Below are 16,797 nucleotides of genomic sequence, written 5' to 3' on the forward strand. Positions count from 1 at the left end.
TTGGGCAAAGTCCAGTTCATATTGGTTTGGTCTAGTAAAGTGATATGCATATGTGACACCTAGGAGATTGACGCTGTATGTCATTCAAATCTTTTTGAAATGATGAACAGAAATAAATATGGTTTAGGTGTGGGGATCTCGACCATTTCCAAGTTCTCAAACAGGAGGGGGTGGGGTGACCCCAGGGACTCCCCAAATATTTCATTTGATTTGTTATATTGTCCCATACATGAATATATATGGTTTAGGGGTGGGGATCTTGACTGTTTACAAGTTCTCAAACAAGAGGGGGGTGGGGTGTCCCCATGGACTCTCCCTATATTTCATTTGATTTGTTTTATTGTCCAATACATGACAAGAAATAATTGTAACAGGATGCTGTTACGAAGTCTCCCAAACAAAGCTCCAATAATTCGTCATTCCCATGGTCGCCTGACATTGGGCAAAGTCCAGTACAAATTGGTTTGTGATATGCATAAGTGACGCCTATGGATTAACCCTGTATGTCATTCAAATCTTCTTGAAATGACGAACAGGAATATATATGGTTTAGGGGTGGTGATCTCGACCGTTTACAAGATAAAAGCACATTCTCAAATTGAAGGGGGGTGGGGTAAGAATATAAGGGGGGGTGTGTGATCCCCAGGGGACTCGCCCTTTATTTCATATGATTTTTTTTGTCCCATACAAGAATATATATGGTTTAGGGGTGGGGATCTCGACCGTTTACAATTTCTTAAACAGGAGGGGGTGGGGGTGACCCCAGGGGACTCGCCTTTTATTTCATTTGATTTGTTTTATTGTCCCATTCAAGAATATATATGGTTTAGGGGTGGGGATCTTGACCGTTTACAAGTTTTCAAAAAGAAAGGGGGCGGGGTTACTCCAGGGGATTTCCCCTAAATTTCATTTGATTTGTTTTATTGTCCCATACAAGAATATATATGGTTTAGGGGTGGGGATCTCAACCGTTTACAAGTTCTCAAACAGGAGGGGGTGGGGGTGACCCCAGGGGGCTCGCCTTTTATTTCATTTGATTTGTTTTATTGTCCCATACAAGAAAATATATGGTTTCGGGGTGGGTATCTTGACCGTTTACAAGTTGTCAAAAAGAAGGGGGGTGAGGGTGACCCCCCTGGACTCCCCTATATTTCATTTGATTTGTTTTATTGTCCCATACAAGAATATATATGGTTTAGGTGTGGGGATCTCAACCGTTTACAAGTTCTAAAACAGGAGGGGGTGGGGGTGACCCCAGGGGGCTCGCCTTTTATTTCATTTGATTTGTTTTATTGTCCCATACAAGAAAATATATGGTTTCGGGGTGGGTATCTTGACCGTTTACAAGTTGTCAAAAAGAAGGGGGGTGAGGGTGACCCCCCCTGGACTCCCCTATATTTCATTTGATTTGTTTTATTGTCCCATACAAGAATATATATGGTTTAGGGGTGGGGATCTCGACCGTTTACAAGTTTTCAAGAAAAAGAAAAAGAAGAAGAAGAATAATAAAAATAATAAGAACTGAGCAAAAACAATAAGTCTCCAAACTTTGTTTGGGAGACTTAAATATATATGGTTTAGGGGTTGGGATCTCGACCATTTCCAAGTTCTCAAACAGGAGGGATGGGGTGACCCGAGGAACTCCCCATATATTTCATTTGATTTGTTATATTGTCCCATACATGAATATATATGGTTTAGGGGTGGGGATATTGACTGTTTACAAGTTCTTAAACAGGAGGGGGTGGGTGTCTCCAGGGACTCCCCCTATATTTTATTTGATTTGTTTTATTGTCCCATACATGAATGTATATGGTTTAGGGGTGGGGATCTCAACAATTTCCAAGTTCTCAAACAGGAGGGGTTGGGGTGACCCCCGGGACTCCCCCTATATTTCATTTGATTTGTTTTATTGTCCCATACATGAATATATATGGTTTAGGGGTGGGGATCTGGACCATTTCCAAGTTCTCCAATAGGAGGGGTAAGGACGACACCCGGGACTCCTCCAAATTATTTTCATTTGATTTCTTTTATTGTCCCATACAAGTATATATATTGTTTAGGGGTGAGGATGTCGACGGTTTACAAGATAAAAGTACATTTCCAAATTGAAGGGGGTTGGGATGACCCCCAGGGACTCACCCTATATTTTGGTTGATTTTTTTTATTGTCCTGTTCTCATTACTGAAGACTGCATGTGTCTATCACTTACTGTTTTTGAGAAATATTTATTTGAAAATTTAAAATTTAAAAAAATAAAATCCCATAGGGTTCTATAGTAAATCCCTCCCTTCTTCAGGCCCTTCCAAATACCCCTAAATATACCCCAATGCACAAACAAAAGATTAATGGCTCCGCTAGACATGTTAGTCTAATATTTTATGAAACCCTAAGTAAATCTGACAAACGGTCAAAGTTGTCTTCTTAGACGGTTTGAGTGGATTCGGTCCGACTTGTCTCGGGGACGAGTTGTCCACATTACTTAAAACATCCCATCAACGTCGATTTCCGCATCCGTTTCATTCATAAAATATCAACAACCTTATTTGGCAAGATAAGTTAAAAATTACCGCCCACTTATATTACTTTATTTCCTCTATTATAGAGATTTGTTGTACATGAACAATATTCCTGCGCATTTTGCCATTTGGGAAATATAAACGACTTGTAATTACCGATTTTCGGCAATGAAATATTTCATACAATTGTTCTTTGACATCGTAGCCAAAAGCACAGGGGATAATAAACTACATACGGATTTCTATTGAGCACTACTTCCTATGTGCAACTTCAAAAGTTTTGGGTAGTTCGACGATTATTTAAGGTTTTTCTGGTCATATTTTTTGTATTCCAGAAATAAAAGTATTAAAAAAATGTCCAATTAGTTATAAATAACATAATAGCCAGCTAGATAATAACAATGGCCTATATTTCAGCATTTATTGGGTAGAACACAAATCTAGGGTGCTCGCATAAGGCAGCTTAACTGCCTAAAAATGAGTCGGGGACAATGGACATATGACAGGCAGAAACTTTGTAACATAAGGTATTTACATACAAGGTATGAAGTATCCAGGTCTTCTACCTCCTGAAACATAAAGCTTTATACAAATAGTATACTCCAGCCGCCATATAGTAATCCCTATGTCTTGCATACTGCGACTTTCAAACAGGAGAGACACAAACTTCCTATTGACCAATGAACCATGAAAATGAGGTCACAGTCATATTATACCGGCTAGACTGAAAAATTACATCTTGCAATCGATTCAATACACCAAATATAGGTGACCTATTCCTTATAGTACTTGAAAAATAGACCAAAACGCATCAAAAGTGCATGTGCTGAAATGTCTTGCCTGTTTTACTTATCATTGAATTTATATTGAAAGTTTGTAATATGAAGGTTTTATGTACAAGTATCACATAAAGTTAACTTTAACAATGTTCTATGAAATGAGGTCATGGTCAGATGAACACTGCCAGACATGTACACCTTACAATCATTCTATACACAAAATATAGTGGTCCTACTTCTAATAGTACCTGAGAAACAGATCAAACCTCAAAATTTTTACATTGATCAATGAACCATGAAAATAGTTCAAGCTTGGTTTTTATCTTTTCAAACACCAGAACTAATTTCCTATAGAAAAAACCCTCACATTATACTCCAATAAACAACTAACCATATCAGTGTTTCAAAACTTTTATTTTATTTCATCACTTTTACTTAAATAAATAATGTAATGAAATGCACATAATGCTCATGTACAGAGTAAATAAGACATCACACTTATAATAAATAAATGAATAAATAAATATCTTATAAGTTAACCTGAAACTGTCAGCTTGGACGGAATATAAACAATAGCCTATGAATGTTCTGAAAAATTTAATGCCATCTTTAAAACATCAGGATATAAACTTTAATTTTTCATTTTTTAAATTTGATAGTGAAATGGTGTTCCTTTTATTGTTTTTGCAAGGGGGAAACAAAGCTCTCTAGATTATGATAGTCAGAATGAAGAATTTCCATTGCATTTTTAATTACATTAGTTCAAGTCGTTGAAACCAGTTAAACATTCATAATTTGTACATGTCATAGAGCCACCTTTATTATTGGGTTACCTTTTATGTTATCAGCTAATTCATAAGATTAACAGATCTGATAGCATACACTTTTTTTGCATTATATCTATAATACAATTTAAGTAGAATATTGTGAAATAATTCAGTAAAGGATATAAATTTTTGAAAATTTCTTTCTTTCTGCATAATTTTCATTCAAACATGAATTTTAGTTTCAATAAAATAGAAAAAGAAGCAAAGTTTCACAAAAGTGTAGTGAAATTAGTGCTGAATGTAAGTTTCATTTTTTATAGAACAAATCAAGAAATCGTTTTTTTTGTGTAAAAACAATATGGCACTTCACTCAAAGGGAAACAGAAAACAAAGTATAAAATGAACATGGAATGTTAAAGGCAATGCCATTTTACAAAATATAATAAAACTTTATATCCACTAATTATTTATAACAAAAACACAACAAACAAAACATCATACATTGGTCAGCAGTTTCATTGCACACTTAAACAAGCTAACAATACTATTGAAGATTTTACAGTGTTATCCACTTTTAACGAAGTATATTCATTTAATATATATTTTGTTTTATTGTTCAGTAAATGCAAGTTAAGAATCCAGAAGATAACAAACAATTTTCTTCATTGGTCAGTATTTAATAAGCTGCCTGCTTTAAACACTAAAAAGAAATTAGGTTGTCAGAACAAGAAACTGTCTGTAATTGTTGAAATATGTGCTATATAATTACATATACTTTTGTAGTTAACCTGTTTTTCTTAAAAGTATAGAAATTTTCTTGATACAGTATGCATAACAATTTCAATTCATGGTATTTTATACACATGAAATCAAAGATATATTACAAAGTTTTTGTCCATACTTATGAGAGTTTTGTTCCTGTACTTATATTACAACATTTGGATGATGTATTAGATGTTTGGTTTTGGTATTGCTTTGAATGGAAAACAGTACAGTACTTTCAATACATATACCCAAACAATTTCTGGTAGACATGCATAAAACAATTCAAAAATTTATTCCCTTGTCATACTATACACAAATTAATGATTGTTGAAAATTTTGAGGTATAAATTGTTCAACCATGTTAGTGTGACATAGATATGAAAACTGCTTTACTTGGTAATCACAGAGAGCTGGATATTTACAACTATTGAAATATGAAATCTTTAAAAATATAAACAAGGTGTTCTTAAGTGAGTGATAAAATTTCCAGTACAGCTATAACTGAATACATAACAAGACTTTCTCCTGAAAACTTAACCTGTCTTTTTAAGTATAAAAGTAAGGTAAACAATATTAATGATATTGATGTTAGAAGAGATCACAATTCTATAGTAGTATAACAAAAAAAAAATAAAAAAATTAAATGAGCCGATTTGTTGCTGTTTTCAATGCATGCTAACTATGAAATAGTTTCTTATATGTGGTCATATTTCCCTGGTCCAACAGAACGAAGCATAATCAAAGAATATCCAACATATACAGTTCCATCATATTTATCAGTTACTCATCGAGGATTCTTGGTTTTCTGAACACCACTCAGCCTTTGTTTATAATAAAAAATTTGTGACTTAAATTTACACCATATTATGTTGTCATAAAATTTTTTTAAGGGTTCCACAGATTCCTTTGTCTCTACTGTAATTACTTCCGTCAGTAAAATATTGTAATATTCACTGCCAAAAAAAAAAATAAATACAAAAAATAATAAAAATTTCTGTGACTTAGGTCACAGGCAAGATAACAAAGGAAAGCAGCTTATATAAATTTTGTATCAGTGAAAGAATGAGAATAAGCAAGATGCAATAAACAATGGTCATGAGTTTTTTACATGTAAAATAAAAAGATAAATCTGTACGAATGTGGTTACTTAAATTAAATTCATAATTAGTCAACAAGCTTTTTAAATACATATTCATTATTTCAGTATGGCATTTTTTGAAATTGTGTTGTGCTTGAGGTCAAAATGAAAAAACAAATTAACAAATAGTTTATCACATATAAATCTATCACAAATAAAAAGCACTATAAATCATGAATAAGCAAAATAGCATGGTTTCGATATAAAAAAAAAATAATAACATTTCTCACTTTCTTACCATATATTATTGAATATTGTACATATTTACTGAGGTATTTATACTTGACATCTATTAAGTATAAAGATAGCTTTCTTAATTAATATTTTAATGAAAAATGACACTTGGAAGATAACAAATGCTTTATCATCTACATAATCAAACAATATATTAGTTGGCATAGGGATCTTCAAACTTTCTTCTATTCATTTTTAAGTACAAAACAGAAAAAGAAAAATGATATAAATTAAATAAACTTATTTAAACCTATAACGAGAAGGAAAATCTTCAGAAATATTCAGAATATTTGATAAAACAGACATAGCAAATTGTAAATCTGAAAAGAAAAATTACATTTTAATTTTGAAATCAAGCAAATTTCAAAGAAGCTGGCACAATACTGGCAAAATTTAGTAGTCTTCATGTACATGTATCATTTTCAAATGATGAAACTTGTTAGAGAATATCATCACAAATAAAATTGAAGCAACTGCTGATTTCATATTAAGATCATGATTTTGTTTCATTGTGAACACAACGAACATCTTTAATCAGCAGTAAAATATTTTCTCTGAAACATCCACTTCCATTAAATATTGGTATTATATTAATGGCAATAATTATTTTTCTATATTCTCAATATATCACAGCTATAAACACCCTGATTCTCCCCTTAGCCATTCTCTTGGCTGTATTCCTCTCTATAAACATACATTTTGTTGAGGCGAAAAACAAAGATCTCAATGCAAATTCATGATTTTTTACGATTTTTCTTGAAGAATTGAAAGACTAGAAATACTTAATAAAACACTCTGGATTTCTATCTTGGTAATGGTGGTTTTGATGGTAAACCAGGAACTTGTGGTAATTGTCTACGTATTCTATGTTGTGTTGAAGACGGTTGTAAAACAGCATTTGCTGTACCAGGCCTATGTAAAGGTATCACTGGTGGTGACTGTGTTTGAATCAATGGTTTACTAGTGTCTATAGCACCTATAGGTCTTCTGTTCTCAAATGCAGGACTGGAAAAAGAAATACATAATAAAAGCTAAACTTAAATTTATAAATATACTAATATATGTTTTTTAGCAGAGGCCAGAGCATAACTTGCAGTAGTATTTTCTCAAAGTATAACTAGCACACCACCTACCCCCCCCCCCCCCCATGTTCTAGTCCTGATATACATGTAATATTTACTACTCGATGTGAAACACCCCATCCATCATAGCTTAACTAAGCCTCAATAAATTGTACTTTACAATTCTTACACTTAATAAAAACATACTATAAACACAGAGTGAAGGAATGACGGACCTTCCAGGTGTAAAGGTACCTTATATTTTCTGCATGTAATTGGTGTGCCAAAAGAACATAATTATGAACAACCTTTCATTCATTCATTATGCGAGTACTCCTGGTTGTATTAGGCCTGTTCAACTTAAAGGTAGTTAACGCAGCTTTTATCATATCAATACTGCTTATTCCATTCATTAAAAACTGGAACTTTTATGTTTCTGCTTTTCACTGGTTGAAAAACAGTATTATGTAATTTTCTGATTTTTCCATTATGACAAAAGGTAAACGGTGGGGATACAGTAAAATAACTTTTTTGTCAAGAAGTAAATATGATGCACAAATTTTGCCCTACATTATTGTCTTACAATCATAACAAGATTAAATAATTCCAATAAATCATGTGGACACAACTTTTCTCCTACTAAAGGGATCACAATTCAAACATTAACAATGCTTAAAACAAGTCCCAAGTATTTTGAAACTGAGAACTGTAAATTCAGAAATTATAGCATCATCCAGATATATGTGTCTGATATCTTATTATTGGGATACTCACCCAGTCTCTTTATTCTCATAAATAAAAACCTCGCAATAATTTCTGAATTTACAGTATGTTCTTCTGTCGAGAATTATCATCACCATTGGATACAGAATATAAACAATATACTTATTTTTAGGATATCGACAGTACCTCAATGAACTTCCTGCTAAGGAAGAAATGTTTGTCCTTGCTGGATGTACAGGTCTTCCTTCTCCAGATGGCACTGTGGATCTAGAAGGTATTCTACCCAGGACAGGTGGACTTGATACCCTCAATGGAGATATTGGAGATGATTTGATAGGAGGGATAGGTTGAGGAGGTTCCAGTGGGTGTTGATTTATAGAAGGATCAGAAAACTGTCTATCTATTTCTAATGATTCTTCAAGTAGCGTTGGAGATATTTGTTTTCTTTCACCTCCACTTCCAACTCTTCTAGGATTTGACACTGTCTGGTTTGCTTGTTCTGAAAGAATAAAAAAATCTGTATATTAATAAATTCAAATAAAATTTGAAAGAACAAAGAGAAAAATTTTCAGTTGATTCAATTTTACTTCTTGTTCACTTAGTTTAATTACATACCAAATTTTTGATAGAAAATTTATGAGAACTAGTTTAAGCAAGTTTGAGTTATTGTACTATATGTTAACGTATAAAGGAACGGCCATATACCATAAATTATCCTGTCTAAATTGGTGTATATAAACTAAACTATAAACCAACTTTTGTTGTATTAATAATGGTCTCACATGAGACAATGTGGTAGTATTATGACATAATTTTTCTTTAAGAGGGATTTAACCTAAGGTATTCTGATCAATTGTTTGCTCTTGATCATAAATGTGTGGTCACCTTCTTCTTAGTTTTTTATATGCCAGATTAAATGAAGACAAACCTAGAAAATTTGTCAACTCAACACAGTAAGCCCAGCTGCAGATTACATGTCTATTTTCATTGACCCATGAAATCAGGGTCAAAACATTAAATTGGTATATAAAACTACCTTAATCTAAATTTTTAACCTGAGAATCTTTTGATTTCAGACTATCACACTTCCATGTTTATTGAACTTTGAAATCTTGGTTTTAACTCTAATCTAGCAAATAATTTAGAAAATTCACTTCAAACTACCTCAAACCAAAATTTTAACCTGATGTGAGATGGACCGATGCACAAAAATAAACAGAATACAGAATGCACAGTCTTGAGGTGGGGTTTGAAAGTACCCTTACTATCCCATGTTTTTACTACTACCACTAAATGAAATAGGCAATATTCCTGATGAAGTTATCCAGAGAGAACACTTTTATTTGTGCAGATTACAAGAACAGAACATTGATCACAAAAAAGATCATCTCAATTTATAAGCAATACAGATTCTACCACTGTGGATGGCAAACACTATTTCAAATAAGACATAATAATAGAAACTGCTGATTTACCAGATATTTATTGGAAAAGATACTTGAGTGGAACATTTGAAAATACAATCATCAATATAAGGTTATCATGAGATTTCTGTACTGGCAATGTTGAGGTCCTCGGTCACCTATAATGACTAAATACAGCTAACCAAGGACTTTTAAGAAGGTTAACAAGAAGACTATTTAACTGTGTGTATTTTACAGTACCTATCTTAGTAATGCCTTCCATGAAATCATCTAATTCTTCATCTGTAGTGATCTCATCCTCATCTCCAGATAAACTAATAGCATCATCATGTTCATCATGGTTAATAACTAATACTTGTGGGACCCGCGATTCTTTTATTTTCTCCATTCTCCTGTAAAGAACATATAAAACATGTGAATTTCAGTTATAATCTATTCTAACACTTGCACTTTCTGTCTGTCCATACTATTCTAGAGATGTATCTTTGATATGCATTACAATTTCTGTGTCAATATCATTTTTTCCTATGTACCCCATTAAACAATTCAAAGTAGAATTGTTGTCATACAGTCTTTTCATCCCTGATGTACTTTAATGATTATTATAAACAGAGTTACAATTATATGGTTTGCATATTTTAAGCTTTTTATGAATTGAAAACTATTGTACTGTAAAGCAGGACATTCAGGGTTTTAATTTCGTTTTTGTTATGGATAGAAATTCAAATTGAAATTAAAACCCCAACGTAAAATTAACCCATATAGAACATTTCATTTTCAAACTGGAAACCCCAATATTCATCCCCACAAAACCAAGTTTAAAAACAAAACCACAAAATTTTAACCACAAAAAATAATATTTCTACAGTTTGCAAAAGAATGGATGTAATATGGATAGACATGAGAAAATAACCTCATAAAATACTGGTAAATAATCTTATATTAAATGAATAGGTATTTTTTTTTTTTTGCTGTTTTGTCATATTGACAGTTGATTCAAAGGTTGCTGCTGTGAAAATATGGCTGAGGAAATACACAAAAATTGTTATTTTAAGGATCTCTGGACTTTTTGCGCATAAACTTCATATCAAGTGAGAAAAAAGTTCTATGGTACTATCACATCCCATGGAGGTATTTCTCACAATCAATTATCAATTTAGTTTGTGTAATTTTTTTTTAATTTCTGAATTATTTCTAGTATAAATGGTGTTCCAAAGAATGTAGTGATAAGATCAATGTGAAATATTTGCACCTACAATGAATTTATCAGGTGATAAATCCTTCCTTATTTCTGAAAGTAGGCTCAGAAGCCTAATTTCTAAAATGGCCTTAAAGTGATATATATATATATATAAGTAATTAACATACTTCTCATGAAGTTTTTTCCATTCTATTAGTTCACTTGTTATTTCTTCCCTGTCTCTTTCGTCTTCAGGAGGGAGATCAAACGTGTGTTCTGTCGTATGCTGATACTAAAAAATACCTTTCTTATATATCATAACCAACATTGAAAACCTTCCAGACAAAATGTATTCATGATTTGTAATATTCAAAAATAAGAATGCAATACAGCATATCAAGGTTTTTCTGTGGAAAATGTCAAGCAGCTGAATAATCTTTTGTTATAAATGTTTTAAACTACTGTATGATATGTATTGACTGCACTTTAATGTGAAACAAGAATGTGTCCATAGCACAGGGATGCCCCACTCGCACTATCATTTTCTATGTTCAGTGGACTGTGAAATTGGGGTCAAAACTCTTAATTTGGCATTAAAATTAGAAAGATCATATCATAGGGAACATGTGTACTAAGTTTCAAGTTGATTGGACTTCAACTTCATCAAAAACTTCCTTGACTAAAAATTTTCACCTGAAGTGGGACAGACGGACGGACAGACGAACGAACACACATACTAGAAAACATAATGCCCCTACTACTATCGTAGGTGGGGCATAAAAACATGAATCTTATGGATCTATAAAATCTTTAAATTGTATGGAATTCTTTTATAATCATGATAATCTTCTTTGTGATTTTCATGTTCATATTAAAAACTGGTATTTCAACTCATTTAATTTTATTGATTGATGTTTGCTTTACAATGTTTTAGCCAAAAAAGGTAATATCTTGGAAAGTTTTGTCAATTGACTTGTATTTCTAAGTTCTCTTGCAATTTCAGTCAAAACTGAAGTCTGTAACTGAAGGCAAGTTTTTCCTAGACAAGATATTTAATAGCTTACTTGTGGGAATAATTTAACCTGAGTAGCCTCCTTTGGTTGGTTATATTTCCTCCTTGCAATCAAAGCTTTGGATGGGTTACCACAGACAACTTTACCCAATGTCAGATCACTGACGGAGTCATCTGTTAGTACAGTAGTACCTAAAATGAAAGAAAGTAGTAGATATCATATACATGAATACATCTTTTACTGATGAAGTTAGAAATTAGCATTTTGGCTGATAGGTACTGATTATCAGGTTTTCTGAATATTGATAGTACTTATACAAAATATTAGAATGAAGTGTTGCCGAGTTATCACAAAGCTCTATAAATTAAGTAATACTGTAAGTTTAGAAATTAACACATATATTTATTATTGCGAATCACTGATTACTGGTTAATAATGCAAGATCTATTTAATGTGATTACAAAAATATTGTGAAAAAAATCACTGCTAAAATTATGAATGTGAGTTTTTATTATTACAAACCTGATATTGTCTCATTTTTCCCCCCATTATAAAAAAATCCCAATAATTTCTGAATTAAAAAGTAAAACAACAAAAATACCGAACTCCAAGGAAAATTCAAAACGGAAAGTCCCTTAACAATTGGCAAAATCAAAAGCCTAAACACATCAAACAAATGGAAAACAACTGTCATATCTGTAATTAACAGTATCAATATGAGGAAAATCAGATAATCTGTTTATAAAACTGTCATATGACTGTATGTATATGCTTTTCATAATCAAATCAATTAATAATATCATTTAACAAGCCAAGAGATAGACTTGATAATTTCGGTTCAAATCAATCAACAAAAGCTAGGTCAAGCAAACTTATAATAAATAGGGTCAAAAACCAGAGCAAGTTCATTTGAATTCACATGGCCTTATCAATGGATTTGGTGATGCATGTGTAAGGAAGATAGATAAACTAAACTTCTTGATGTGGCTTTTTTGGCTCTGTACATGTTAATTCACCAAAGTAAAATATGTATGATGTCACTACTAACCATGTGTTTTAAATCTCAGAAAGAGTGAAATATTGGCCTTTCCTTGGTGACACAATTTGACTTACATCATAAAAGTGACATCATAAGGCAGATTTTAAAGATTTTGTATGACAAAAAAATGCTAATTTTACGAATATTTTGGCTTAATTAACAGATGACCCTAATAGTAGTTGTTTGACATTTTCCTTTCGGAAATCTTTGTTTGTGCTTTAAACAAGTCAAAAAGTCAGGATTTAAAGTAATTTGGGCATTTTACTGACTTTATAGCCTGCATTCATGTCCTACTTAAACTGTAAATAAAAGAAACAACTATGATGAAGTAAATCACAAATGATACCCAGCTCTACTGTACAAATAATTTTTACCATCTGTATTTGGTCTGTTTCCTGAGGAACTAGGTCTAGCTGTTGCTGCCCTTGCTCCAATAGTTGTAGCTGGACGTCTTGAGCCAGTGGCAGGTCTGAACCCTGTTCCTGGTCTTAATACAGTTCCAGGTCTATAACCAGTTGTAGGTCGAAGAGAAGCACTACCAGGTCGACTTGGAGGTCCTGCAAAGCAAATTAAATTGTATTTCACACAGCCATACAATGTTAACAGTTATACCTTGTATTTAATAAAAACATAATTAGTGTGGTCTTTTAAAATTAGTGTTTAAAATTAAGTGCAGTTACATGAAAAATTTATACATTTAAAGATACATCTGTTTGTGAGCCTGTCACAAGTCAGGAACCTCTGGCCTTTGTTAGTCTTGTATGTTTTTTAAATTTTCGTTCATTTATGTGTTTTGGAGTTTAGTGTGACGTCCATTTTCGCTGAACTAGTATTGTTAAGGGGCCAGGTGAAGCCCGCCTTCAGGTGCGAGATTTTCTCGCTGTGTTGACGACCAATTGGTGCCTTGGGCTGTTTTCTGCTCTTTGGTCGGGTTGTTGTTTCTTTGACACATTCCCTGTTTCCATTCTCAATTTTATCTGTAAACTTTACTTCCAAATATTCTATACATATAATACTTTTCACAATTTTGCGAAAAAGACAGATGCTCTGGCAAATTGTTTTTTCTGTGCATCTAAATTTTCTTCTCAAAAAGTCAATTTGTGAATTACAAACATTACTTTAGTGGAAATATCTTATAAAGATCTTAATATTGGCAAAATTATTTCCTTATTTGCTTCATATTCAATTCTCATAGTAAAAAACAATGCTAATCAATCATTTACCAGAGGATTCATTGTCATCAGAATCCTCTTTCAGATTGAGATCATTCTGTAATTCCTCCAGATATGCCCAATCAGCATCAAAAACATTTGTTTTCTTTGTTGGTGATGCCTCTTGTGTAAGCACCTCATCATCCAAGTAACATAAATGAGGTATAACTTTCTTCACTGCTTGTCTATAGTCATAATCCTCCTAAAACATAAAATAACAAGAAATGATTGTAACAGGATGCTGTTACGAAGTCTCCCAAACGAAGCTCCCATAATTCGTAATTCCCAGGGTCGCCTGACATTGGACAAAGTCCTGTGAAAATTGGTTTGGTCCAGTAAAGTTATATGCATTAGTGATGCCTGGGGACTAACCCTGTATATCATTCAAATCATCTTGGCATGACAAACCAGAATATATATGGTTTAGGGGTTGGGATCTCAACCATTTACAAGATACAAGAACATTGGGGGTGGGGGGAACCCCTGGGGACTGACCCTAAACGTCATTCAAATGTTCGAGACATGACGAACAGGAATATATATGGTTTAGGGGTGGGGATCACAACCATTTACAAGATATTAGAACATTGGGGGTGGGGGGAACCCCTGGGGACTGACCGTATACGTCATTCAAATGTTCTAGACATGATTAACAGGAATATATATGGTTTATGGGTGGGGATCTCTACCATTTACAAGATATTAGAACTTTCTCAAATGACAGGAGGTCGGGATGACCCCTGGGGACTAACCCTGTATATCATTCAAACCATCTTGGTATGACAAACCAGAATATATATGGTTTAGGGGTGGGGATCTTGACCATTTACAAGATATTAGAACTTTCTCAAATGACAGGGGGTCGGGATGACCCCTGGGGACTAACCCTGTATATCATTCAAACCATCTTGGTATGACAAACCAGAATATATATGGTTTAGGGGTGGGGATCTTGACCACTTACAAGATATTAGAACTTTCTTTAATGGCAGGGGGTGGGGGTGACCCCTGTGGACTAACCCTGTATTTCATTTGATGTGCTTTATCATGACAAACCAGAATATATATGGTTTAGGGGTGGGGATCTCAACCATTTACAAGATATTAGAACTTTCTTAAATAGCAGGGGGTGGGGGTGACCCCTGGGGACTAACCCTGTATATCATTCAAACCATCTTCGCATGACAAACCAGAATATATATGATCTTGACCACTAACAAGATATTAGAACTTTCTTAAATGGCAGGGGGTGGGGGTGACCCCTGGGGACTAACCCTGTATTTCATTTGATGTGCTATATCATGACAAACCAGAATATATATGGTTTAGAGGTGGGGATCTCGACCATTTACCAGATATTAGAACTTTCTCAAATGGCAGGGGGTGGGGTGACCCCTGGGGACTAACCCTGTATATCATTCAAACCATCTTAGCATGACAAACCAGAATATATATGGTTTAGGGGTGGGGATCTTGACCACTTACAAGTTATTAGAACTTTCTTAAATGGCAGGGGGTGGGGGTGACCCCTGGGGACTAACCCTGTATCTCATTTAATGTGCTTTATCATTTAGAACATTTTCAATTAAAAAGATTGTGTCTATCACAAACGGTTTTCAATTTATAATCATTTGAAAATTTAAAAAAATAAAATCCCATAGGGTTCTATAGTAAAACCCTCCTTTCTGTTTGCCCCTCAAAGTACCCCTTTATAAACCCCATTGCACAAACAAAACCCTGATTGCACCACTAGACATGTTAGTCTAACATATTGTGAAACCCTAAGTTAATCTGACAAGCGGTTTTGGAGAACAGGTGCGGACAAGTTCAAATTTAAAAGTGGCGGAAGAAGAAGAAGAAGAAGAAGAAGAATAATAATAATAATAAGAACTGAGCAAAACCAATAAGTCTTCCCAAACTTCGTTTGGGAGACTTAATAAACAGTATGTACAATGGGAGATAACTCTTAACAACTTTTCTATTTATGTAATCTTTCTAACATTTCTTTAAGTAATGCTATTGACAAGTATTTTAACTCTCTTGTATGGCTGTTACTTTATATTAATGAAAATCTGATGGTTAAAAATCTTGCTCACATAACTGAATGTGTATATCTAAGATAGTAAATAATGTAATGAAACTGGCTTCTGGATAGGTATAACTTCCATCCATGTTCATAAGTACCTTACTCTGGCTTAAAGAAATGTGCTGGCAAAATAAATATCAATTCCAAAATATTCAGTTTGCAAAATTTTCAACGGATGCAACTTTTCACTTTTGCCAGATTTTTGTGAACACTCCATGTATAATGAACTTTTAATTTTGGAACAGATAAACGAAAACAACAGAAGGACAATACAGTCAACTCCACTTAATTGCATACCGCTTAATAGCATAATTCGGTTAATTGCATAGTTTTCTCCTGCACAAAACCATTTCCCATTCATCTAATGTTAAATTGTCCGGTTATATGCATAGCTCTACAAGCTTAAGTGGCCTTTCAGTTTATTGCATAGACAATTATCGCCATCTAGATATGCTTGGTTAAATCTGTCGAAATTTTTGAGCGGAAACGGCAAGTTGGTGAGTATAATTTTCTTGAATGCATCATTATTTTCATTATTATTTCATATTTACTTTTGTGTTATTCAAATAAAGTTTTAAAACAGTTTCTTTCGTGTTTATATGATTGAATTTGATTTAAAAATATACCTCGATATCTACACAGGTAAAGTTTCCCATGTTCTATTTTAAGCCTCAAGGTCATAAAAATGTCAAACAGGTAATTGTTGTAAAAACACTGACCAATCTATCTAAAAAGGTGTAAATAATTGATTGGATTTCAAACATTGTCCATAGATTACATTTGGGGTGAAATTCAAAAACAATAACGCCTGCTAATTATCGATCATTACCCAATGTGAACTCTCGTAATTGGGCT

General features: G+C 33.2%; 1 protein-coding gene across 2 annotated transcripts in view; it reads right to left on the reverse strand.

The window, feature by feature from the left end:
- The window catches only part of LOC127706505 (uncharacterized), a 31,218-nt gene that overhangs the window by 4,115 nt on the left and 10,306 nt on the right, over positions 1-16,797 (reverse strand). The window contains exons 7-13 of one of the 2 annotated variants that reach the window (XM_052211168.1): positions 13,869-14,058; positions 13,020-13,202; positions 11,658-11,797; positions 10,782-10,885; positions 9,654-9,805; positions 8,176-8,488; positions 3,695-7,210 (exon numbers count right to left, since the gene is read on the reverse strand). In XM_052211168.1, the coding sequence (XP_052067128.1) occupies positions 7,009-7,210; positions 8,176-8,488; positions 9,654-9,805; positions 10,782-10,885; positions 11,658-11,797; positions 13,020-13,202; positions 13,869-14,058 (1,284 nt within the window). In that variant the 3' untranslated portion in view covers positions 3,695-7,008. Of the gene's footprint in view, positions 1-3,694; positions 7,211-8,175; positions 8,489-9,653; positions 9,806-10,781; positions 10,886-11,657; positions 11,798-13,019; positions 13,203-13,868; positions 14,059-16,797 lie in introns of those variants that run through there. The other variant, XM_052211169.1, reaches the window with a different exon arrangement.

The sequence above is a fragment of the Mytilus californianus genome, unplaced genomic scaffold, assembly GCF_021869535.1.
Source record: "Mytilus californianus isolate M0D057914Y unplaced genomic scaffold, xbMytCali1.0.p SCAF_6, whole genome shotgun sequence".
Lineage (NCBI taxonomy): Eukaryota > Metazoa > Mollusca > Bivalvia > Mytilida > Mytilidae > Mytilus > Mytilus californianus.